This window comes from Pogona vitticeps, chromosome 2 (assembly GCF_051106095.1).
Source record: "Pogona vitticeps strain Pit_001003342236 chromosome 2, PviZW2.1, whole genome shotgun sequence".
NCBI lineage: Eukaryota > Metazoa > Chordata > Lepidosauria > Squamata > Agamidae > Pogona > Pogona vitticeps.
In genome coordinates, this window is record NC_135784.1 from 40,818,842 (window position 1) to 40,846,781 (window position 27,940).

The 27,940-nt window shown below is 39.1% G+C and overlaps 1 protein-coding gene and 1 long non-coding RNA gene across 6 annotated transcripts in view; both read right to left on the reverse strand.

Annotated features, from left to right (window-relative positions):
• ADAMTS9 (ADAM metallopeptidase with thrombospondin type 1 motif 9) overlaps window positions 1-27,940 on the reverse strand; it is a 151,537-nt gene that overhangs the window by 27,854 nt on the left and 95,743 nt on the right. For all 5 annotated transcript variants that reach the window (XM_072989362.2, XM_078388842.1, XM_072989363.2 and 2 more), the window contains 2 exons: window positions 9,560-9,727; window positions 2,226-2,399 (listed from right to left, as the gene is read on the reverse strand). In XM_072989362.2, coding sequence (XP_072845463.2) covers window positions 2,226-2,399; window positions 9,560-9,727 — 342 coding nt within the window. The remainder of the gene's footprint in view (window positions 1-2,225; window positions 2,400-9,559; window positions 9,728-27,940) is intronic.
• LOC144587641 (uncharacterized) lies at window positions 24,197-24,363 on the reverse strand. Its single transcript, XR_013542811.1, has 2 exons — window positions 24,288-24,363; window positions 24,197-24,255 (listed from the first exon to the last, which is right to left on the reverse strand). It is a non-coding gene; the product is annotated as an uncharacterized LOC144587641 (long non-coding RNA).

Consider the following 27,940-nt stretch of genomic DNA (forward strand, 5'->3'; position numbering starts at 1 on the left):
GTCCTCTTGACAAAACTCTATTAGCATTTGCCCTGTTCTGTTTTGAACTCCAAAGCCAAACTTCCCTGTTGTTCCTTTTATCTCTTGACTCCCTACTTTAGCACTCCATACCCCATAATGAGTAGAACATCTTTCTTTGGTGTCAGTTCTAGAAGGTGTTTATTTATTTATTTATTTATTTATTGGACTTATATACTGCCCCATAGCGCTACAAGCACTCTCCGGGTGGTTTACAATTTTTTAATTATACAGGCTACACATTGCCCCCCCAGTAAGCTGGGTACTTATTTTACCGACCTCGGAAGGATGGAAGGCTGAGTCAATCTTGAGCCGGCTACCTGGGATTTGAACCCCAGGTCGTGAACACAGTTTTAGCTGCAGTACAGCGTTTTAACCACTGCGCCACGAGGCTCATTTGTTGTATTGTGTTGTAAGTCTTCATAGAACTGGTCAATTTCAGCCTCTTCAGCATTAGTGGTTGGTGCATAAACATGGATTACTGTGATGCTGAAAGGTCTGCCTTGGATTCATATTGAAATCATTCTATCATTTTTGAGATTATATCCCATTACAGCTTTTCCCACTCTTTAGTTGACTATGAAGGCTACTCCATTTTTTCTATGCAGCATCAGACTTTTCTTTCAGTTCCAGGCGCATCTGCAGCTGAGCATCCTTTTGGCTTTGGCCGAACCACTTCATTAGCTCTGGAGATACTTGTACGTCTTCTCCGCTCTTCCTCAGTAGCTCATTGGATGCCTTCCGACCTGAGGGGCTCATCTTCCAACGTCATATGTTTTAGCCTTTTGTTTCTGTCCATGGAATTTTCTTGGCAAAAACACTGGAGTGGCTTGCCAGTTCCTGCTCCAGGTGGATTGCGTTTAGTCAGAACTCTCCACTATGACCTGTCCATCTTGGGTGTCCCTGCACGGCATAGCCCATAGCTTCTCTGAATTACTCAAGCCCCTTTGCCACGACAAGGCAGCAATTCGTGAAGGGGGAAAAGATATTAGTCCTGCCTAAAAACACTAAGGGTTGAACCTGGGATCTTCTGGGAGCAAAGCATGTGATCAGCCAATGAGCTAAATCTCCTCTCCTTCCACAAGTAAAACCTTAACTTGTGAACTGACCAATAATCCCAACAGATGGAGAGATGAAAATGGCCAACCCACCACTAATGGTTGAGGAATTCGACTTATCAGTTCTAGACCTGCTTTACTAAGCACATCACAATTGCCTGAGGCTTGAGGGCAATTGTTTTCAATCAGTCAGGTCACTGCACACCCAAAGAGTGTGGCTACCAAAAGCCCTCCAGACATGTCCTATGCTTAGAACTTATTCAACAATGCATGCATCATAATGGCAGTTTACTATCAAGCATCTCAAGGACAGACAGGACTACAGTTTACTTGATGAGGAGATAAAATTTAAAAATAAATATGAATTGTATTTGAAAATGCATTCTAACAATACTCAGTTTTATAAAGAGACATTTTCATAGCAGGACATTTTTTTTCTATCACTTTATGCTGCGTACCCTTTTGCCAAACCAAACCAAACCAAACCAAACCCATCATCATTCAGGATTTAGTTAACATAGTAGAACTAATAAAGTACACATCCTGCCCTGATAAAATTCTGGCTTTTTACTACTTAGTGGTTCCAATAACTATGTCACTGTCTCTATTAGAAATGTGCTGCATTTACCTCTACTGTACTACTTTTAGCTTACATCACTGACTACTGGGTAAGCGTTTAAAGGCAAGAAGCTTTTTTGCAGCTCAGTTTGATCATTAACAAACACAAGTGGGGTTTCAGGAGATGAAAGTCCTGGGACAGGGAAATTCTATTACTTATACTGTTGTGGTTGCCTCATTTAGAGCTATTTATGTATCACCTTTTAAGTTCAGTTTTCCTCCAGAGAGGTACATTAATTCCGTCCGTCCGTCCGTCCATCTATCTATCTATCTATCTATCTATCTATCTATCTATCTATCTATCTATCTATCTATCTATCTATCTATCTATCTATCTATCTATCTATCTATCTATCTATCTATCTATCTATCTATCTATCTATCTATCTATCTATCTATCTATCTATCTATCTATCTATACCTCATAACTCCCCACACAGTAATACGACAGTGAAGAATATCAGGGGCACTTGCTCTGTGATCAATCTTTCATACAATCTATGCTCCACACTATATTCCTTGTCTACTTACATCTTGCCACTCCTCTGCTTTCCAAAGGTAGATGGCACAGTCGGCCATTTGGCATTCCTGCTCCGAAGCCGGTCTGCTCAAGGGATTGCATTCAGTCTCTCTCACTGTTTTCTGAGTGCCGAGGTGACAGAAGATGCTTCTCTGCTGGACTCCTCTCCCGCAGGACACGGAACACTGACAAGGTACAAAAAGTAAGTTTCAACTGCCTTGCCTATATATTCTTCAATCTCTCTTCAGTAGGGAAAGGGGCTTTAAATTCATTTGATGTTTTAAAGAAAGGAGTTCTAAGAAAAAGGGCTGCCACTGCCTCTCGGCAGGAAGTTCAGAAACGCCTCAGGCCTGAGCTTGTGGGCACTGCTTTCTACCTCAGTTTTTCATGTGGAGTGCAGTTTGCTTCTCACTCAAGAGTGAAGCATGGGAACTCTTATGCTGTCATGACAAATCCTTATGCAGTAATTTTGAATGTTGAAGCCCCTTTCCTTCAGGTTAGCTCAGTCAAAATCGGTTTCATCACCACAAATCATCGCACTGCCTGAGAGAGGGTGTGGCAGCAGGAACACCAGATCACATTTATCACTGACCTCCAGCAACCCTAAGTGAAAATAAATACACTTCACTGCTGCCTAGAACCCACTAACAAGGGCAGATGCCTCAATCTATATTATGATAAACATGATTCGAGTTTGAAAAACACAGAATTCCCCTTTTGGGGAAACCATATTATGGGGCAACAATATTTTCATATGCAAGAAAACCCATTTCCAGCAATGTGATTCAAGGAAATTGTTCAGAGCACAGTTACATGTACAGAACTTCTTGTATAAACACTAATTCTTTTCATGCTGTGGGGTTAATGACGGCCCATAGGTTAAGCCTTCCCAAATACCACGGAACTTTTCACCAGTTGTAAAAGTAAGGAAGAATGGGCTCATTTAGAAAAGACCAACAAAAAATGGTCATTGTGAAAAAAATGATGGTACCATCTAGTGATATCATTCATGTTAAGGGAATGTTCGATATCTCCATCTCCCTCACCTCTTGCAGCAGCATCTACTCAAACTAAGTAAGTGCACATTAAACAATCCGCATGCTTTACTTCTCTTTTCAATTTTTTTTCCTGTGAGTTTATTACAACTGAAAACTACTCACAAGCCAGAGAGCTATTTGTTTTAAACAAAAAACACACTCATAACAGTTTGATTACCAGGCTTTTTAACAAAAGAACTTCATGAAAATAATTACACAAAAGTTGACAATAAAAAAGACGGCAACATTCGGTCACTCTTAGTCCTGTCTAACTTGGGTAACAGCATGCAGTGTTGCTACTGATGTGTTGAAATAATATATTGAACCCAACCCTTTGCACATTTACACCAAAGTAAGGCCCACAATTTAATATAACTTTCTTCCTTGCAAGTGCACACACAATTACTGACTGAATGTGTCAACATATGGCATACCGCTCATTAGTACATCCTGAAAAGCAGTTTGAGTATATTTAGAAGAGGATAATTAAATGTAGGGAGAAAAGATTTAAAAGTCAAGAATGTTTCTAGTTAGAACACAGATATTATTTCTGACATTTAACATTTCTGAAGGTAAGAGTTTCATAGACCTTGCTAATATTGGAAGAAGCATTGCACTACAATTTTTAATCTATTAATGTAGTATCAGTAAGCCTTCTTTAATCGATAAATAATTTTAAAAACAGATCCTGGATAATATGTAGACATTTGCAAGTGCTACTTACAGAGCTCTCTAATACAAGAGTTATCAAAAAAGAAGTTTGTAAAACTGAATAGTATTCCATCTATAAAGATGAAGTATATCTTAATATATATCCTTTCCTGCCATTTATAGTTTTGATCATTTCCATATATTTACAAGTTGTCAATTACAGGGCCAAAGTGAAAACTTAGTATAGTAAAGCAAATAAATCCAAACAAGAAGTTGACTATGGACACTCTTTTTGGGTTGTAAATATTTATGAAAGGCTTGTTTTGTAACTTGAAAAGTAGAAGATGGTGTAGCTTCGTTTCCACTCTGGTTGATGAAAATGCATCCCATATGGTGTGATGCTTTCTGTTGTGATTAATAACACTGTTTTACTCTGCATTCCTCATGGGATGGTGGGAGTCAAAGAAATGTACACAAAACAGTTCAGATTAACTGTGAAAAAAAGAATTTCTTCATTGTAATGTTTAAATATTCATTTTTGTATACATAAAACAGCTATTTTGTGGGTAAAGCAAAACTGAAATTAGAGAGATTATTCCTATTAGTAATAAGACAATGATGCTATTTAGAGACAGATGTTAGCATGTATCACTAATGTGGTCTATGAAAATGAATGCCTGTCTTCTCTCATACTTTATGGAGAAGACTCTTTTCTCTGTGCCCAAATATTTTCCAAAAGAGCATGGCCAGGTGAAGTTATTATGAGAGGAAGAGCAGAAGGATTGCTTCATAGTTCAGGAAAAATGAACAAGAGTCAGTAACATCACTCTTTTACTCTGGATAATTTGACAGTGGGAGAATATATGGACACATTCTGAAAACACCCAGAATACAAAGAAGAAACTATCATTTCAGAAGAGATTATAAATCAGAAGTAGGTAACACATGCCTTGTGGGCTGCATGTATCTGCCACCTGTTTTGATTATACTTTTCCAACTAGCAAATTTTCTGCCATACCATGGAAATTCAGCAATCCTCCCTTTAAAACAAACATGACCCTTAGACGTAAGTGAGTGTACCTCTTGTTTTGAAGCTAATACATTCACCCAGAAGCATGATATGGCTCCAAAATAAGGTGTGCATCCTGCTTTACAGCTCCACTCTCTTTTTTGGAGGACAATGGTGGCAGGGTATGGGCCTCTATGGGTTAAAAGGTGGTTACATGCTCTTTTGACCCTATTCCCCAGAAAACTGTCCAGGCCTGCTATATGAATAAACTAAACAGCAAAGTCTGTTCCCCAGAGACCATTTGGCTGAAGTGGATGACCTAACAAATCACTGTGAGTCCAAAACATTGAGAAAAGCAATAAAGAAGTAACATATAAAACAATGGCAGGGGAAAAACATGGGTCAGTAGTTAGTTGTGATAAAGAGTTTTGGTTTACAGCAAAGGGTAGTAGGATTTTCTGGTTCTGGTGAGTAACACTGTAGAAGATCAGCTATTCACTGATGGGTCCCAATTTGAAGAGACCCTTGTCCAGCAGGCCGAGGCAAAGAGGAAGTCACAAAAACAGCAAAACCAGGGAGCTGGACAGGGGACAGATTGGATTTGTCTTCAGGGTGGAAGGGATTGTCATTCTCGAATCGGCCTCCTCAGCCACACTAGACGCTGTTCCAAGTCCTCCATACAGAGCACGTTACCATAATCTTTCAAGACTGAAGGATGCCTAACCTAACCTAAACTGGTCTTGAATGTAGCCTTGCTAATGTGATCACTGAGTAAGCATTAGCAAGTACTCTCTCTTAAACTATCATTCAGAAAATACTGTGAGGAATATATTGCAAATAGCTAAGAGTTCCAGAACATTGGCAACACAAAAAGCCATGACATTCCACTGAAGTATTATTCAAACCTTCTTGTGTTCTCCTATGACAAAGCTAGAGGAAATGTACCATTATACTGTGCCTTGATTGATGATACTGCTTTCTAGACAGACTATATAAGGAACCGCCATTGGAACCCTGATGTCAGAGCTTTAAAAGTTCTCAGTGGGTGTCACTAGATTTATTTTTTGTAAATAAAAGAGGGGAAAAAATGAAGCAGTGCTACAGCTTTATGGCCAGACTACCAGATGGCTTAAACTGGTTATCACTCATAATATAAAGGTGACAGACTTTTCAGTATACAGTACATCATCTGAACAACAAATCCATCAGGCTAGGCTTGATCAGCCTGCAATGACTAAATATTAGCATACAGATTAGATGCAATCCTGTACTCAGTTAAGCATGCTTACCCCACTGACTGTCATCACTGGGGCTAACATATGCATCAAGCACAGCTTTGTAATCATAGCCTTTAATTGTTGAGTCACAAGAGATTATCATAGGCTATAAATCACATAATTTGTGCTTCTTTTTGAATTGGATCTAATCATCTGGGACCATATTTAGAAATTTAAGAATGCCCATTTTTATATCAGTTCAAACATCTGTCAGACCATTACACATTGTTTTCATTAGCTCCAAAAATTGTTTTCAGGATGATACGAGATTTTAAGTGAGAAGCACACATGTCTTTTACTAAAATATGGCCAAAAATGTTGACCAGAAGTTATATGTTAAATTCCCATCTCACAGTGTTCTGAAACAAGACCTAGCTTCACAAAACCTAATCTTGCCAACCCGTCTATAACACAGAGCTAACATTTTTCAACCAGTAGCATTATGCTGAGAAGACACAGAATAATACACTCAATTAAAAATGAGGAACACAGTGTTAAAAAACCTCTTCCAGACTGGTTAACAGCCCAGGCCTGGCATCAGCATCTGACATGAAGAGACAAATTCCGAGAAGGCCTGTGCCAGGCAACTATAACCATCCTTGTCTCACTTACCCTCATTGCTCCTCAGGATATGACGACGGCTATGGTGCAGCAGTTGTAAAGTTTCCTTACCCAGTGCTGCCCTTTATAGGGCGAGGAAGTACATGGAGGCGAAAACAGAACTTATTTCAGTGCTATCACCCTTGTGACAGAAGGACCACAGACAGGTACAGCACCAAACCTAGCCCTGAAACCCCATCAACATTGCCACTATGTGTTGTGACGGTAGGCAAGGTAAGGACTTCATCTCAAACAAGGTCTGGATGTTCTCTGACCATGATATTATTAGCAGGCTTAGAATCCTGGAGAAAACAATGTAGGAAAGCAATTCCTTGACTTCTTATTCTGACCAGATTCAGCCAGTGAAGAAGACCGAAAAGTATGAGATCCATACTGAAGTTAGAGCCAAAACACTTTAGTTATTTGTTATTCATCCTCCCTTCTAATGCATCTATGATAAGCCAATTGAGCAAAACCATATTGAAGGTTCTTGGGTACCACACAACTTTCCAAATACTGCTGAGTTACTGTCTTTCCCAAGCACTAGTCTAGCCCATTACCCTTTGCTTGTCCTTTACCTATGTTTTAGCTTTCTCTTTCTGTGATCCCACATTATTATTTTCTCGCGCTTCCTCTCCTAGCTTACACTTCAACTTATAAAACCCAGATATTTTGTCTGGTTCACAATGCCCTTCATGCAGCACCTTCTTGCAAACTACTGTTGCTTAGCAACAATAAGCCCTTATTCTACTGCATTTATAAAAGGACACTATCGTGCCTAGAATAGACCTTTACTGTATTTCAAATATTGACTGTAGCAAAGATATAGCCAGAGAATGTTCCCATATAATTTCCTATATCTCAACTTGAGAAGCTGGACCAACATTCACTTCCCTCTAATGCAGTGATTCCCACTCTTGGGTCCCTTGATGTTCTCCCAGAAGCCTTTATGACTAGCTGTGTTGGTCAGGATCTCTGGGAGTTGTAGTCCAATTAAATCTGGGGAACCAAGGTTGGAAACCAGTGCTGTAATGAAATGCATATGGGGCTTTGAGCACTGAGAATTGTGTGGGAGAAGGTATTAATAGCACAATCCAAGGTTCCTTCTATGCCGTGTGCTTGCGTGCACCTCTGCTTCCCTCCATGCAACTTTCCTCTTCCTCTGTGCAGGGATAGTTTTTAGCCCCTTTGGTTCCACTCACAACAGAACCCTGTGCACAAGGGGGCGGAGTCGCATGCATGAGAGGAGCCCCGTCCAGCAGGGCGGAAAATTAGAGGGTAGATTAGAACAATCATATGTTCATTTACCTAACAAGTCCCACTGAACTCATTGTGATGTGCTTCTGAGTAGAGAGATACGCAGGTAGGGCTCTATCATTAGATAGAGTGAGATGACTGCCTTATACATCAGATATGAGGTGTAATGAAAAGGCATCAAACTGTCACTATTGTTACTGTTATTTGAGTTTATTTTATTTTATTTATTCAATTTTTACCCCACCCCTCTAGACAACGTCTACTCGGGGTGGCTTACAAAGATTAAAACACATTAAAACAACATAAATATAACGAGCATAGTGTAATAATTATGATTAATACTATCCACGATGGCAAAATTAGTCAAAGAGTTCTTACTGTTGTGTGCTTCTTTTACTTCAGTGCTTATGTCTGTTCTGCCCTGTGTGCCAGGAAAATTGTACTGGTTTTGGGTATTAAGCAACTTTATTTATTTATTTATTTATTTTTATTTATTCTATTTGTACCACGCCTATCTGGTCAATATGACCAGCCTTTACTTGGGTCATAGAGACACCATTTGCTGCTCACTCCCGACCAGCTCTGCACTGTTGACATAAGAATCAATAGTTTCATGGAAAGTTATAGGGATGGGTTAAAGCATAAAAGTTCATATGCCACAGCAGAAAAATACTACAGCCAGCATTAGATCTAACTGGCTTTGACTAAATCATCTCCGTCCAACCCATTTAGAATGGTTGCTTGAGGTTGGCCCTCCCTTAGAAAACTAAACAAGACTTGTGATGCAATGGATATGCTGATGTTCCAGAATGAATTTACAGGGAGGGAAAAGAGAATTGGGCTCATATATATTCAGCTCCTGTACATTCGTTATTCATGTAAAAAAAGGTTACTTTTACGCAACTGCAGTTCCAATAACCTCCTAAGCAGAGATAGTCCAAAAAAATGAACTTTTTTGTGCTTTGCCTTGATGATAGTGCTGAACATGTAGGAAGGATGGGCAGTTTGTGGATTAAGAGAGGGCGGGCCCCTGCCTTCGAGCATTTGAGTGCACACCATGTTCAGTCCATGAGTTGCCACTGGAAGTAGGAGGCTTGGCTCCCATTTTCTTCATGGGTTCTGTATAGGCACGGTGGGTGAATCAACATTCCTGTTCACCGTCACATAAATACAGCACTAACACATTGGCAATAAACAAACAAACAAACAAACAAACAAACAAACAAACCTGCTGCTAATAAGCGAACTGAGAGTATGTTGCTGCCTTGCAGCAAATTAGCTCATTGATCCACGCTGCTCTGTTTCCTACTCTGATCAGCATCAATGTCCCCCTACAGATGTCAATTTCAGTCCTTCCATCTGAGTCCTTTGAGTAAGTGAGGATCATACTACCTGAACCTGATATCTGCTGCATATAGAGCCTATGGTCTACCACTATGACCTTCCTAACATATGTATGTGTATTCATTAATGGTTGCAGCGGTTGGTGAAATAATTGGGAGGTCATGCCTTACCTGTCCCCAGTCTCCTGCTTTCCACTTTGGGCATCTGCCACCTCTACACTTTTTTTGCACATTTGGTTTGGCCAGCTGTTTACAAAGACTGTTTTCTAAACGTTTCCCATCCTTCGACCAGCAATAAACGTCTCGGTACTTCTGTCCTCGCCCGCAAGAGACAGAACACTGAAATATAAAGGTAAAGACAAATGTATCTTATACATCTAGGTCTATGTCCACATACATGCTTCACAAAAAAGTGGAAAATACTATTTAAGTGTAAATGGTTAAATTGTATACCAATTTGCCCCAATTGGGTAGCTTTCGAATGTGCTGGACTACAACCTCCATTCCTCTTTGATCTGGAAATGACAGGAATTATAGCCAAGCATACCTGAAGGGCTCTGGAAGAGCAAAGCCTGGTTACTGCCATGAGACTATCGCTGAAATCTGATTGCACAGTTACACAAATGACGTAACATTTAGAGGTGCACTGCTCTAAGTTAAGAAATCTCCATAGACATTATTTGTTGCATGCTGAGTCATCTCCGTAAGCAACAGACAATGTCTATGGAGATTGCTTGGGACAATTCTTTTCCAAAAGTTATATCATTTGTATAACTGCACAACAGGGTTTCAGCCTATGTTTCTGTCTCATAAGAAGAGAGAGAACATATCTTTCTGAATGATAACAATGGTGTTAATAGAAGTAAAGCAACAGCTATACCCCAAGCTCAACTGCATCCAGTCTCTCCCGTCAACATTCACATAAATATAGCACAGGTCACTGTGCCAAAAAAAGGATAATAAAACATAAGAAGAAATTGCTGAGCTGTGACGACTTGTAGACGTCCTTTAAGATGCTGCTATCTTTAGATCTGGCTATCAAGATCAGCATTTAATAGTATTAAAATCTGTGGTTACTTGGAATTTTCAAACATGTTTACCAATTTACTTTTCATTTTATTATCATGATTAGCAGACACAAACATGAGAGAATTCAGCAGAAATGAATAACATTATAAGTAGCCTGGAAACAGGAGCAGCTACAAGAAAGAAAGAAAAACACAAAGAAAACAAAATGAAATGAAAAAGACCTCACAAGCCTTTTTCTGAGAGCAAAGGATGGCAAGACCATTATTAAAGAAGGATTTTGCTATACTCTTCAAAATGGAACATAATGTGATTGCTAGCGGGGGGGGGGACTGAATGTGGAAATTTAAAAATATTTTGGCTGAGTGTCTGTTGCTTTTGCTAGGAGTCATTCCTGCTTGTGAAAGTAGTATAGAGATCAGTTCTTTAAATGTTCTTATTGCACTAAAACGGGTGGAGGGGTGGAACTGTGATTTAAAATGAACAGTATCACTCTCCACGATTAATTTTCAGGAGCTCTGGGGGTTTATGTTCATAAATGATGCGAACATAGGTAAATGATGGAACAGTGGGGAGTTTAGGCAGTTAAGCACGTCTCCAGGGTATTAAAGCAAATATCTATCTATCTGTCTGTCTGTCTGTCTGTCTGTCTGTATGTGTATTATTTATATGCCAGCTTTCTTCCCGTTGAGGATCCAAGGTGGCTCAGAGCAGAGAGAACAACAGATTTAAAAACACGGTATAAAAATCAGCTTCCAGGATGTCTAAAATCTAGACTCCCAGACACTTTGCTATTTACTACAAGAAGGAAGGGATTGCCAAAAAGGAAAAGGAAAATAAAGGTTGTACAAAGATAACAAAAACACACATAGAAGCTATAAAAGGGGAGCCCCCCACCAAAGCAATGAGGCACCTTAAAGAGTAAAAGATCTTTACTGATGTATTTACATATCTGTTTGTCTTCATGGTGCCGCAATGCTTTTGTGGGGTTTTTGGTGGAGTTTCTCACACTGCCTAACAGAGCTACCTCTTTGGAAAGTTCTACAAGAGGAAAAGAGTGAATTCTTCAAATTATCAGTTTTACCACCTAGGCTTGCCAGAATGCTTTAAAGTAGAATGTAGATTGTAATGCTGAATACACTGGGAGGAGAGGAAAAACTCAAATGTAGAGGAGAACTTAAACAAGTGTCCCTAAAAAGCAAGCACAATTTCACTAAGGAGGGAAGTTAAGAAAAAGTATACTAATCCATCATAGCATTCCCTCTAAAAGCAAATTCAGTTGACTAAATGTCAACAGGACTAGATGAAAATACATGGGACCATGGGAAACAAGACGGAGACATCAGGTGAACTCAAAAAGTTATGCTGAAGCTGAAGACACTTTTGAAGCCCTCAAGTGAGTGAACAGTCAGGTCTGAGGTAGCTTAGTGGCCACCAGTGAAGAAAGCTTGTTGGATGTCATCTAGAAATGCATATCAAAAACCAGAAGGAAGGGGAGTAAACTTAATAGTTTACTTACTAGTAGTCCTTGAGATAAATCATTGCATGCTGTGGATTCTGACTTATGGCCACCTTGTCCAAGGTTTTCTAGATAGAGAATACACTGAAGTGGTTTCCCATTCCCTTCTCCTGGTGACCTGGGACCATGCAGCTTTCCCAAGGTCGCATAGGCTGGTTCCTCTCCTAGGCGGTATAGCAGGGAATCGAACTTCCAATCTCTGCCTCTGCAACTACTGAGCCATGTGGCTAAACACGAGTACTGTACTCCTATTAGAGGCCCTGAATGCCTGCAGCAATTTTTTTTTTTACAGGACCCACTTGAGCTGCTGTTACTAAAAGGACGAGTGTCATCTGCTCAGTTTTGACTAAATATGGCATGGCTTGGACTGTATGGATAGGATTGTACACTTGGCAGAATTCAGCAAACATTTTCTTCCCTATCTTGAAGCTGCTGCGGCGGAAGACAACAGTGTGGAAAAAGGCCTTGAGATCACCAAAGTCTGCTCAAGTGCACAGTCAGGACATGGTATACTGTAGTGATGGGCCCTGGAGCCAGGACCTGCACTCTTTACCTCTAAGTTACTGATTTATTAGAAAAACTTAAGTCTTTGGCCGAATTTTATTTCTTAGTGGTCCTGCTTTCGATTCTGTCTCTTCCTTAGCTACAGTGTTGGAATAAAAACTTCCAGTAGTTTCAGAACAGCATGAAACTACTCAATGATTCTGCCAATAAAAATCATTTTCTCTCACAACATTGTCAAGGGGGGCTGGCAGAATCCCAGAGTCTCAGGTTATCCTGAGCCTGCCACACCACTGAATACAAGGTGCCTAAAGAAATCTGTTTTATGAGCTGTTTTATAAATACAACAAATATAAATAAATATGATGCATATCCATCAAAATTTGTTTTGCAGACACCAGAGAACGTTACAACCAGCCATCCTAGGGTGTGGCTGTGCAAAGACACCCTAATACTGAGATTATTGCCTGGATGCTCCCTTCTTGTGGGAAATGATAGCTGTGGGTTTTGGAACATGTTTGAACTGTTTCTTGTCTAATGGCCAGACAGCCATTTGGAGGTTGCGTATCAGCAACGAAGTGGCCAGAATCTAGAAGAAGCATGGCCCAGGGTGGGACCTCTGGACTTCTTGGACTACAAATCCTGCAAGAAGGCTTTGAAACTTAGCAAGGCCAAGCTGTGCCCAAGTTTTGTGTTCCTCCCTCGTTGCCAACTGAGAACTTTTTTTTTTCTGAACAGAAAGCTAGGCAGGTCTCAGCTAAGCTTCAAAGCTTTCTCGTTCCAGCCTTTCACCCAGGTGGACCACGTTTAGGTACTATATATCTGCAAGATGTCTCTCAGTCAGGTAAAAACTCAGAGAACAGAGAATTATGAGATCTGTAGTGCAATACATCTGAAAATCTCGTTCCTGGGCATAGCACCCTACTCCTTGCCTCTGATTAAATAATATCATGCATGCACATTCACATATGCAGGCAGAATGACGGGACACTGTGGTGACAGAAAGTTTAACTCCCCCCCCCCAACCAGGTTGTATTGCTGAGTAGAATGATTATTAACTGAATGCAGCACTTGAAGAGACTTTTTAGATCACAACTCCCTGTGGACATGTTGACTAAAGGATTTTGGGAGATATAGTCCCAAAAAATGAACTTTTCCCGAGATCTGATCAAATCCAACAGAAAGCCAAGAGATGCTTCACTAAAATTTTCTTAACAGCATAGTGATGATAGCTGAGGAAGAAAAGGCCTGGTCAGCAGATGATAGTGAGGTAGTTTTCCTCCCATCCTGAGCAAAATGGAGACAGAAGTCTTTCTTCCACTGTTGAGAGACAGCAGCACAGGCAAGGTCTAACCAGTACTCTGTCAGTGGTATCTGAGACATTTCTGCCAAAGATACCCCACTAGCTGGCAGCTGCACCTTTCAGTAGTGATGAGGGAGCAGAGGGACAGAACCAAAATCAACAAGAAATGGGGGGGCAAGCTTGGTTTTCAGCAGAGCTGGGTTTATATGTTGCTTAAAAGTAACACAACAACACCCAAGCTGATTGTGTCTTTCTGTTCTATAAAGAATTTTTCATTATGTAAGCCGTCAGATGTAACTGTGGAGACGGATGATCTCCAGCGGTGGCAATTCAAAGGTTCTGGATTATATAAACACTAAAAAGACAGGAAAAAAAACCTGGAGGAAGGCCAGGCAGACATGAAATGTTAGGGCATAAAACTTGCTGGACAACTAGTGAGACTTATTTTTGGCACATAGTCATCTGTTTTGCAAGACTTTGTCTTCTAAGGCGCATAATCAGAAAAGAAAACCAATTACTGTACATGAACACGATTTCCAAAATATAATTAGTATTGCCTTTTAAACCTGGGAGTTAGTTCCTTGTTTGTACTTGTTAGTTACAGGTGTATTTAACCGGAAGGAGTTCAGATTTTTTTTTTACACTGTTTTGTAGTCAGTTCTGCACAAAGAAAGGAGGTACAGCATGACATTATGAGTCTAAGCAAAAAAAGCAAACCAGCAGGTATATTGGCCACAAGCTTTGTAGTAAGGCAGTAACATTCAACCTTCTTCTGCAGGTTCATTGAGCTTTTACAAATGTGACTGCTTCTGGCATGCAGGCCCCTGAATCGTTTTGATTTTAGATTAGTCTCCACCAAAAGATTTAGGAATCAAAAGGGGTCTGGAAGTCCAACAAGGATTTAATATGACAGTTTCTTGCCAAATAGGCCTCTTACTCAGCATGATGCAAGGACAGATTCAATTTCAATTTTTCCAATACATGTAAAACAAGTCATTACATGTTATATCACATGCATTGTCAGCTTAATCCTTTAGCACAAACACATTTTGCTGTGAACACTCCTGCTGTGAACATTCTCCTGTTTTCTTTTTAGGGTGAAATCCATGCTTTGGCTCCTCATTTGATTCAAAGGGCTTTAAAGTGGAGTAAATAAAATTTGGTGATGGATAACCTTAAATGGGAGGATGCAGGACTTGGAAGCATCCATCAGTTTGCTTGAAGATGGCCAGGCGATCCAATTGTTTTATTATTAATGGAACTGTCACCACCTTTTATAATTGCAATGCCATTATTGCCTTTAAATGTTTCATTTCATTTTTAAAAAATGTTCTTTCACTGCCCAAGATCTCTGTATACAAAAGCTCCCCATGTCTCCTAAAGGGAGCTCTGCTAAAGTGTATGACAAAAATGGTGTCATAACCTATTCCAATCAGTAATATGAGGGCGGAAGAGGAATGCTCCTGCCCTTTGCTCCTGGTCAAATTTTCACTTGCTATAAAATTATTATTCTGCTACTGCCTAGCTGGCATGTCAAATCCTGGAAACTTTCAGATAAAAACGTGAGAACCTGAATGTTATTGATATAGGGCTGTATTCAATATGGAAAATATGGCGAGAATGTTTGGCAGGTAGACTGCATGATCTTCTGTTGGACAAAGAGATCAAATTAATCTCCCCCCTCCCAACCTTTCCACTATATTAGCATGAGAAATGAATGGAAAGAATGGAATTAGTTTAGCTAGAGATAGGATTTAGATAACCACACTGTAAACAGGTTGGGGTCCGTTCCATTCATGATTCTACCATAAGTACATACCGTGTTTCCCTGAAAATAAGACAGGGTTTTTATATTAATTTTTGCTACAAAAACGCATTAGGGATTATTTTCATGGGATGTTTTATTTTTTCCCCATGTACAACAATCTACATTTATTCAAATACAGTCATGTCATCTTCTTCTGGTTGCTGCAAAATAAGTCCCAGGTGGAAGGTAGGGTTTTACTAAAATGGGGCTTATTTTTGGGGTAGGGCTTATATTATGAGCATCCTGAAAAATCATACTAGGGCTTATTTTATTTATTTATTTATTTATTTAATTTATATCCCGCCTATCTGGTCGGGTGAGGACCACTCTAGGCGGCTATTTTCAGGTTAGGTCTTATTTTCAGGGAAACAGGGTAATTACGAAACAAGTAGATAGGCTACTTGCTTTGATTACCTTCTGTTTATACAGGGACAAAATACTAAATAAAATGTGTCAATATGAGATTCACATATACAGTGGTGCCTTGATTTACAAACTTAATTGGTTCTGAAACTCTGCTTGTAACTTGAAATGGTTATAAGTCGAAGCACCATTTCCCATAGGAATGCATTAAGTGCAATTAATCCATTCCAGCCAAAGAAAAAAAGTTACCAAAACAAAACAAAACAAACAAACAAAACCCCTGCAAGACCCATTGGAAACACGATTAATCTGTTCCGGCCAAAGAAGGGGAAGAAAAGCAAACAAACCGTGCAAGACCCATTGGAAATGAAAAAGAAGCAAAGCAGAAAGCAAACCGTGTAAGACCCTTCGGAAATGCAAAAAAAGCAAAGCAGAAAGCAAACAAACCATGCAAGACCCATTGGAAATGCAAAAAAAGTAAAGCAGAAAGGAAACAAATCATGCAAGACCCATCGGAAATGCAAAAAAAGCAAAGCAGAAAGCAAGCAAACCATGCAAGACCCATTGGAAATGCAAAAAAAGCAAAGCAGAAAGCAAGCAAGCCATGCAAGACCCTTCAGAAATGCAAAAAAAGCAAAGCAAAAAGCAAACAAACCCCACAAGACCCATCAAAAATGGGGAAACCCCCCCCAAAAATTGCCCGCCTTTTTCTGCTTTCAACTCAAAGCTCCAGTTTCGAAGCAAAATTTTGCGGCCGGAACTGGTCGTAACTCGAAACAGCCGTATGTCGGGACATGTGTAAATCGAGGCACCACTGTACAGGCATTCAAGACTGAATATGCCTAGTTTAAATCTCTCATGTAAATGAATCATGGTTTGTTGGACTGGGAGTATAAACTTTGCACCAACATTTACTTTTTAACATTCTCCATCCTCCAGTGCATTTCTTAAACTTTGTGAGCCCAGACAAAATCACTTGCACTCAACAGAGGCGGAAGATTCTGATTTTTTTGGGGGGGGGGGATAGTGGATTCACCCTGGTTTCATTTTAACTAGAATTATCGAGTGCTGAATCCCACTCCCAAAATAGACTCAGCTCTTTGGGTAGCCCCTGGCGTGAGGTTAACATTGTGTTTAGTATCAGGGTCACACAATTAGTGACCTTAATGAGAATTCTAACACCCTCTCAGGTGGCCAGCCAACAGAGAACCAGAACATAGCACATTTCCTTACTGTATTTGCATCATAAGGTTTGCAGCAAAATGCCATGGGATATTTAAGAAGCCAACAGTTACAGTAGCTATGATTTGTTTTTTTAAAAGTACTCAAATAATAAGAGATTAGTTGGGCCATTCTTTCTTTGATCCTTGCTGTGTTTTTTGTTTGTTTGTTTAAAACCCCGTGTACACGACATTTGTCTGGCATTTGGGAATATTGTTTACAACTGTTTAGGTGACTGTGCCAGAGGCTGCCTACACTGGAGATCTAGTTCTGTGTAGATCCCACAAGAAAATAGGAACTCCGAGGATAAAATAAAAACGCTGAGAGTGAAACTATTTTTCTGTGATCCCTGAACATTTAAACTGAAACATTTAAACTTTAAGGAGTCTATCAGCCAGTTTCCCTTTTTAGATGAACAGGAGCCTGCATTAAGCAATTAGAGTACATTTTCCAGGTATGCAAAGAAAAAGGGGCAGGAAATGAGAACACGGGGTCTGCAAAGGAACCAATGGCCTAACTCAATAACCAACAGTTTATTATCAGACCAAGGATGAGATTTTTCAAGTAGACCACTTTAAAAGACCAACTGACTAGTGTGTATCTGGAAAGATTCTGTAAAATAGTCACTAACACAGACAGAAGCAGTGACATGTGTTACTGCTGTAGCTGTTGAACAGTTATATTTAACAACATGGACAGTGGAACTAATTACCTCGAGAGGTGGTGAGCGCTCCGATGCTGGAGGCATTCAAAAGAAACTAAGACCACTACCTGGCAGATATCCTTTGATTTGTATTCCTGCACCAAGCAGGAGGTTGGACTTGATGGCCTTAGAGGCCCCTTCCAACTTCACTATTCTATGATTCTATGATGCTAAGTTAAGACATGTCTTCATATATATAGTGTTTAAAAGATTATGAATTTCCTTTTGGAGATATTTATTCCCATTATTTTTCAATTCAATGGTGTCCACAGAATCCTGATTTCATTCATACTTACATCCATTTTGTCCCAAAGCACTTTATAATTAATCCATTGCTTCCTTTATCAATGTGGCTTATGGACTGTCTAATACAGTGGACCCTTGACTTACAGACGGCTTGACTTACAGACTTTTTGAGTTACAGACTTCTCTAGCCGCAAAATTTAGGTTTGACTTGCAGCCTGAGAATTGACTTACAGACCAGAAAAAAACCAAAATGGAACAAAAACGGCCTGTTACGGGATTAATCGGTTTTCAGTGCACTGTAGGTCAATGGAGACTTGACCTACAGACTTTTTGACTTGAGAACCACCTTCCAATACGGATTAAGTTCTCAAGTCAAGACCCCACTATAAAGCTCAGAGTAACCTATTTACCCTGTATCTCATTCAAGTGCACTTGCATACATTAAATTCAGACCCAAAAGAAAGATAAAAGCCACATACATGTACAAGAAGCCAGCCAACTAGTATATGTCACATTTGTTGAACAATCTTTTTATTATTCATATACTGAGGCTTTCAATCTTCCGGTGACACCTTTTCTTTAATGAAGATGTCATGTCATTGGTCAATTCCAACAACTGTTTTTATAGTTGTAAATTTATGTGATTTATATCAGTAACTATTCCATAGTGAGATAAACTGTGACCTTGGGCTTCCAGAACACACATAAAAGCACTGAACAAAATGCCTTTATGGTTATATCTGTTTGAAATATTTCCGAACTGAAAATCTTACAGTTTCTTTGTGAGATACAAGAGGTCTAAATCCAATTGTTAGCTTCAATTAAACTAGAACCACTGATAGAATGGAGCTTGTTAAATCAACACAAATCCGAATACCTCTATTTGAATCTTTTCTGTTTCCCTTCTCCTCCTAACACAAATCTTCACACCTCCAGATTTAAATCTCGACAAAATCAGAAACCTCACAGGATGGCAGCAGGAAAAAAATGCTATTCCTCTTATGCATCCTTTTATTGTGAGCATAGAAGAACTGCATGACATTTGATTTCAACTTTTTCAAAAAATATTATTAACTTGTTTAAGTTATAGTATACTTACTGGAGACAAATAAGTTGCCAAATGCTACCTATTTTGCCAATTCAAATTAAAGCATAAATGTTCCAAATCCTAAAAAAGAAAATGTTTGAGGTTTGGAAAATACTCAGGTTGTAACACAAAACTTGAATAGTAACTACAGTTACTTTGGAATAAACAATTTATTTCATACTGTGTGCTGCAGTGTACGTAACTACACCATGAGCTAAGGAAAGCTGTAACTCTGCCACCTGTTTTAAAATACCATATTTTTTCATGTATAAAATGACACTTTTTCCTAAAATAATTAAAGGGCAAAGTGTGGGTAGTTTTATACATGGAAGTAAGGGGGGATGGATCAAAGCGCTTTGATCCCTGCTTTCCCCCTCCACATTTTGCTAAGAAAATGGAGGGGGAAAGCGATTCCTGCTTTCCCCCTACATTTCTGTTGCAAAAAGAAGCTTTCCTCTTCCACATTTCTTTCTTTGCAAGAAAGTGGAGGGGAAAAACAATTCCTGGTTTCCCCTTCCACTTTCTTTGCAAAAAAACTGCTTTCCCCCTTCCACATTTTGCAAAGAAAATGGAGGGGAAAAGCGATTCCTGCTTTCTCCCTTCATTTTCATTGCAAAAAGCAGCTTTCCCCCTCCACATTTTGCAAAGAAAATGGAGGGGGAAAGCGATTCCTGCTTTCCCCCCTACGTTTTCATTACAAAACATTTGCTAAAAAAATTTAGGGGGAAAAGCAGGAATCGCTTTCTCCCTCCATTTTCTTTGCAAAACGTGGAGAGGGAAAGCAGTTGTTTTTTTTTTGCAAAGAAAGTGGAAGGGGAAAGCAGGAACTGTTTTTCCCCTCCACTTTCTTGCAAAGAAAGAAATTCTGGGTTAGAAAAATGGGAGGTGTCTTATGCATGGGGGTTTCTTATATATGAAAAAATACAGTAACTCTATGCTTTACATAACATATTAGCACGGTGGATAGGAAGCCCTAGTTGATCTGGACACTTTATTTATTCCATGACATTCTTGTTCCGGACATACTGACCCAAAGAAGAGGGATAGCAAGATGGCCTGTCTCCAAACCTCATGACAGCAGTTTTGATAATCTGTACTAACCAAGCAGAACCTACAGATTCTAGTTATCAGTATATCCATGTAAAAGTATTAGCTAAGGCATATTTGTTTATATTAAATTAATTTGTATGCATTTGCTTGATATTTAAATTTTTGCAAGGGTGTAAAACTTATATTTCTTCCTTTTTGTCACAGATTGGATAAGGTGAACATCATTCAATATATACAGAGGGGCAAAAGGACCCAAACCATCAATGCACATGGAAAGGCTCTAGAAGTTGTGCTGAAAATGCAAAGCACACATGGTCTCTACTTTTTAAGCATCAGAATAAAATTTACACACTTCTCTGCATGAATAATGAGAGCAACTAAAACCCTCAAATGATTCATTAGCAGACATACGTCTTCCTCATTTACTGGTGCTCTTAGAGGGTCATATTCTTATCACTGGAGTTAATTAAGACAGAGTTACTACAGCTTGTAAGGTAGATGATAGATGACTTTCAAATATAGACCTAACAAATGTTTGCTTTAATCTATCACCAATTACCACATTGGGCAACATTAATCCTTATGTCTCAGCTCATTAAAATGTATTGATTTATATGTATTCTTGTCATTATCAAGTATTAATATAATTACTGATGTATTTACATTACAAGACGTACACAAAGATAAACAGATAAGAATGATTTTAGTACTTTAGACATTGTACTATGTCGTAAATACTGTGGAACTAATTAATGCCACCAGCATTACTTCTGGATCTGCACTCAAATTACTAATTTGGTTTAAACACAGAAATGTTGAAAAATATCATTTTATTTTACTTATTAATATCCATTTCATGTAAAAATTTGGGGATACATTTTAGCTAATTAACCATATGAACCTATGTATGTCTCATCAAAAGCAGATGCCATTCGGTTCAATTTGGACTTTCTGGCAGGTAAGTATATATAGAGCTACAGACTAAGTTAACATTGTAATGGAGAAAAAGATACTGCCCTGGGCATATGTGTTGGATCCAAGCAATTATAAAGGTTTATAGATCAAAGTTATGTGCCTGAATTGTGCCTGAAGTCTATAATGCTGGTGCACTCGTGTGACAAGTGTCTGTACATCTATAGAATGAGACAGAACAATCAATATATAATTGTTATTGCTAACAGCAATCATATATAACAATTATGTGCCCTCATGACTATTCCAACATATGGTGACCCTTTCCAGGGTTTCCTAGATGCAGAGGCCTCAAAAGTGATTTCTGACTGCTTTCTTCTGAACTGCAGCTGCTAGAACTGCTGTCTTCAAGATACGGTAAGAATGGGGAAAATGTGATTCTCCAAGTGTTGGTAGATTGCAACTCTCAAAATGCCTCAGCGCTGGTTATGCTGGGAATTCCAGTCAAATGATATTGGTGGGGCTGCACTTTGCGACTCCTGAGGTAAGATTTGGCCACCTTATTGGGGCAATTATAAGAATGCATCTTCAAGGTAAAGAGTAGACATATCCAGGCTTAGCTCCTGGGACATACCAATCCCTACCCAGCTAAGATGTCTTTCAGGAAAGGAAGATGTTGAGCAAGTGGTGACAGCCACTGCAGCCATATGAGGGTGAGAGTTAAGAATTCTTTAGTCCCACAGTACTACATTCTGCATTTGCAGAGAATGTTTGTTGATCGTATGAGCTAAAAGAAAGTATGGTGTAAATTAATAAATAAAGTGTAAAATGTAAAAGAATGCATCCTGCAGGACTGAATTCCAAATCAAATGGCCAACTCTTGAGAAGACTCCCTGGAAAAGACCCTGATGTTTGGAGAGTGTAAAGGCAAGAGGAGAAGGGGACATCAGAGGATGAGATGGTTGGACAGTGTCACTGAAACTACCAACATGAATTTGACCCAACTCTGGGAGGCAGTGGAATACAGGAGGACCTGGCGTGCTCTGGTCAATGGGGTGACGAAGAGTCAGACACGCCTTAATGACTAAACAACAACAATATAAATGTATATGTGTATAGTGTGTGTGTGTGTACACATACTATATATATAGGATGTATAGTATGTTTTCTGACCTTGTGAGTCAGATGTGCAATTACTCCTTTGAGATCACCATAATAAATTTAAGCATATACATGGAACTGCTATTTCTCCCTCCATTGGTTTTTAACATCTATACCTGTTTTTTTTTTATATCATTATTTTCCTTTTTTGAATAACTTTCAGTTGATTTCTGGAAAGCTTCATTTATTCCTAATTACTGCTGTTCTCCTTAGTAATTTCTCCAATGCTGAAATGATTACCTCTGAAATGATTGCTGGGCCCTGAAGTTAATGGGCAGATAAACAGATGGCTTAGAGTTTGCTCCCATGTGTCTAAAAGACCTTTGGCTGCTATTATTTAACTTCTGCTAATCTTGAATCTTCCTGATTCTTACTGGTGGAGACACCATTTCTGAATTAATTTACATGGCACCATTATGCTTTCTATCAGAATGGAGAAATATGTCATTTTGTTGTTGTTCTCACAGTGAAATATCAGAAGTTTAATGGATTTATATATGAAAAAATGTTTTAGACATCTGAATTCCCATGCCCACTCTAACTGACATTTTACTATTATTCAAATTATGGCCATGTTTTAGCAATGTCGGAAAGAGTCATTCCTTACAAAGGGGTATCTAGGATTTGAAACTACTACATCAGGACAAGCCAGTTATGATCGTAGTTGCCCTAACTGAAACTAATCCTAGGGAGTGAAAATCCTCCCTAGTGCTTGCCAGATTATGCTACTACAACAGCAGTCATGCAGATAGTCCTCGTACCTACTGTACAGACCAGTGTAGAACGTCACCTTAAATGTGCAACGATTCAAGCAAGGGGTTCTGTGCTAGTAGTGTGTGCAGATCAGTGAACAGAGGCCACAACATGACCTCTTCGTTGCTATCACCCACCCACCCCCGGCATGGTGGGTTGTTTGTTTGTTTGTTTTAACACACAAACCATCCACATTGTAAGCAGTTCATTAATTATGTTTTAATAGATAAGGACAATTCATGTAATATCAGTTTTGGAGACGTTTCACAATCTGTTCCTTACACCGGATTTTTTTTGTAATTTTTTTTCCAATTTATGGAAAGTCTCTGCAACCAGTACAGCTTTAGAAAGAATTTAATGAGCATTTACCTTGGATGGAAAGCTACATTTTGATCTTGATTTTAAAAGCTATCTGAAAAAGGTGACCCAAATGCTGAACGTACATGGAACCGTACATGACGCTGGGACCGCATATGAATCTCAGGTTGAAAAATGTCAATTTGTGAAAAAGGAAATTGATTAGACTAAAGAATTGATCTTACCATGAAACCAACTGTTCTGTCTTTTCATTATAACTAAATGCAGAGCAATTCCATTTTATCTGAAACCAACAAACCAAAGGAGACTTGCTAAGGGCCAGACTTCACATTCTTCCATAGCAACTCATTTATTTATTTGGGTAATTATGTGCCGCTTTTATCAAAAGAGAAAAGGCTTCCAGACATCACAGAACAGCTACATGATCAGGGTGAAGGCCAGCCAGAAACCTAACTGGTTTTCTACAATGAAGAAGCCAAATTCTATTAAGTGCTCTGACAGCAGAATAAAGCAGGCAAGCCTCACAAATATTTATTTGATCTAATGAATCAAATCGTACGAATCAGATCTTGGATCAAATTCTGTTCATATCGACGGAGCTGAAGCTGTCCATTTGACACAAACCTAGTCACTTCCTCTCATATAATCCATATCACAGTATGCCACAAATGGAAAACAAGTGTCCTACACAGAGCAAGCAAAGTGGAAGTGATAATTGTAGAGCTGTAGCTACACTATATTTCAGGTGTCATTATTATGTATATAGAGGGGCAGCCAAGTTCATCTACTGCATTAGGAACAACAAAGGGGCTTGTCACATTTTAATGACTAACATTCCTTCCTTCCTTCCTTCCTTCCTTCCTTCCTTCCTTCCTTCCTTCCTTCCTTCCTTCCTTCCTTCCTTCCTTCCTTCCTTCCTTCCTTCCTACCTACCTACCTACCTACCTACCTACCTACCTACCTACCCACTTCTCTGGGCAGTTTACAAAATAGACCAGTGAACCCCCACCCGCCCACTAATTCATTAAAAGAGAGAGAGAGAGAGAGAGAGAGAGAGAGCAACTTTAAAAATTAAAAGTTCCCAACAACAAAGGATATGTATTCGTGAAGGCTTTCACAGTGGGGATCTAATGGTTATTGTGGATTTTTCAGGCTCTTTAGTCGTGAAGAAAATGCCCCCCCACTGTTTTCTAGGACGGATTCCTCGCTTTACAGGCACTGAAAATGGCCGCCATATGGAGGATCTTCACTGGACGAGCAGCTATTCAGCCCACTGGAACGCATTGAATGGTTTTCAATGAGTTTCAATGGGTTTTTAATTTCGTTTGACGACATTTTCGCTCTACAGTGATTTCGCTGGAACGAATTAATGTCGTCAAGTGAGGCACCACTGTATTTACTCACTCAGCCGGCACAATTCTCCATTGCGTAGACAGTGGATTTTTTTTTTTTTCCAAATTGTCGCCTGCTTATTTCCATAATATGGCCACTTCTGGATTGGTTCTGTGGATAATGCATGACTTCAGGGATCCTGGGTGCCATGACACTGTGGGACAGGTGGCTACCCTTCCCATAAGGATATGGCCCTGAGAACTCTTGAAGCCAGGTGTCATCTACATAGCCAGTTAAGATGCAACTGTTCTGTGGAACAGGTCATGATTCAAAGATAAAAACCAACATTCTCTTCTTATTCCTCTTCCTTTTTTCCCCAATGCATCCTAGCTGGGGGCTGTGAGGATTTCTACTGCCATGACTGCTAAGATATCAGGGTTTTACATATATCCTTTCAACGTTTACTGTGGACTACTTTTAGAAATTGTATCAATTATTCCTCTCAAAGACATTTCATCAACCTGAATGTGCATCTGAAACCTATACTGTATTTCGGAGGCAACCAATGTTTTCTTAAAGTGAATAGCTACAGTAAAGCCATAGGACTTCGCTAATACCTTGCCATGGCTGTCAGAGCTGTTCTAATGAACTGAAAAGACATGGTTCCTTGCAGTGTTCGCATTCTGAATACCAATAACGTGCCAACAGCAGGATAACTTTGTTACTTTCTTGTTCCATTGCTTTCTCTTGCAGGAGTTTTGGTGTATCTGGATCTTTGCAAAGTCAAGATTAATAAACCCAGTTGGATATGTAAAACTGAAAAAGTGAACCCAAAGTTCGATACAGCAGGACTTCCTGAACTGAACCTTTTTGCGCTGCTGAAGAATGAGGGTGAGGTTGGAATATTCACCCTTCTCACTGCTATCCCCATTTTTCTTGAATGTTTTTTTCTGGAGGGTTGGGTCCATACCTGCTTCTTCTCATTAAAAAATCCTCACTGAATCTCAGTCCCTTCCCTCTTGAAACTGGTATCCTCTAGGTTCTAGACGTTGGCACCCAGCGCTTAAGCCCGTATGGCAAAGCTGGTTGGAAACAAGGGGAGTTTTAATCCAGCACATCTGGCAAACTACCAGATCAGAGAAGGCTGCTTTTTGCCATTTTCTCCACTATGGTCATGTTGCAATGCATATTTGCTGTTTTCCTTTCCTCTTTTCGGTAAGCAGCAATTCTGCATAAGTGATCTTGAAATCTCCCAGTATACTTGATGACATTTAAAGTATATTATATCTAGCCTAGTATTTTGTGAATATGTACTGAGAACTGAGGACCTTTGTAAAAGATAGGCCAAGAAGTTACTAATTCCAGGCCTGTATACAATATCTTGGCAAGAGAAGGATTTGAAAATAGCACTAGTAAAGAAATTCACTTTTATAGTTCTCAAGTTGACCAATTATGCCTTCTTTGCCTAATGGTCGGTTCCCAAATGTATTTGAAAGGAGAAGAGGAAACGGGATGATTATATAGCAAATGACTAGACACCAGGAAAAAAGACAGATTGCAGACTAAGCAACTCTCTGAAAGAAGGAAAGAAAAACATTGCCTAGTTCCTGTGGGCTTTTCAGTGCAGGAAACCCATACAGGAATGAAAATAAAGAAAATAAGGAAAGACCAAGAGCAACATGGAAAGAATGTGCAGCCAGTGCCTCAAGACAGTGGTGCTGTTGTATAATAGCAAAACCACCTAGACAGGAATGGAATAGTGTTTCAGAAGATATTGCTAGAATATAATTCTGCTGCTGCTGGTACTTTAGTGGGTTACTATGAAGGGACCAACCATCAGAATGGTCCTTTCCATGTCTGCCCAGCCAACGTTTGCTTCATGTCTGTTCCACTGTAACATATTCAGAATCCTTTATTCTGAGCAGATCTTCTTCTGTCCAAGGCCTGTAATCACAATCGTCTCCATATTGAAATACTGTTTTTGGTTTATAGCACTAAGAAAAGATTTAAGTAAGATGTCCAGGAAAAGTAGGAAAGGAATTGTAAGTAACAATTCACTTTCAGTACAGATATTTCAGGCTATACCATACGGGTCACTAGCGTAAACTGCTCTTAAAAAGCATCTGCCATGTCCAGGTATGTCAAGTTGCTGGGCTGAGAATGCTTTGAACTGAAAGGACCCCATGGGAGACAGTTCTGGACAAGATGGACCCATGACTTAATACAAGTCAACATCATATGTGCAAAAATTATAAAAAAAGAAATGAGGGGCAGTTAGGAGATACAGAACAACCTATGCTGTCTGTGAAGGAAAGAATGCCTAGAAAGAGAGAGAGAGAGGGAGATGGCAAGAGGAGAAAAGCCATAATCCCAGACCAAATGCTGGGTAGAAAAGCTACAACAAACACTGGCTGGGGATGTGATGATGGCAAAGGACATGGAAATATGTCTTGAGTTTATCCAGTCCATAGAGGACTGTAGGACCCTTCATATATATATTTTATATATATATATATATATATATATATATATATATATATATATATATATATATATATATATATATATATATATATATATATATATATATATATATATATATATATATATATATATATATATATATATATATATATATATATATATATATATATATATATATATATATATATATATATATATATATATATATATATATATATATATATATATATATATATATATATATATATATATATATATATATATATATATATATATAGTGGAACATAGTCAGCCTCTGTAAGGGAATGAAACTGGATTATGGATCTGACTGACAAAGATTCTTTGTGTCCATACCACACCATTATTGAAGTTTTCATCCCCCTCCCCCCGTTACCATTGACTCAGAGTAAGAACTTGACATGTTCATTGAAGATGCTGATATCTCAGCCAGAGCTTGGGAAGTCACTTGTACAGTGGTGCCTCGCTTAACAATGATAATCCATTCCAGGAAAATCGCCGTTAAGCAAAAACATCGTAAAGCGAAAATAAAAAGCCCATTGAAATGCACTGAAAACCTTTCAATGCGTTCCAATGGGCTTAAAACTCACCGTCCAGCGAAGATCCTCCATACGGCGGCCATTTTTGCTGCCTGTATAGCAAGGAATCTGTCCCTAAACATAGCGGGGAGCCATTTTAGTTACCTGGTGGCCATTTTGAAACCACCAATTAGCTGTTTAAAAATCATTTTTTTTGGTGAAGAATCAGT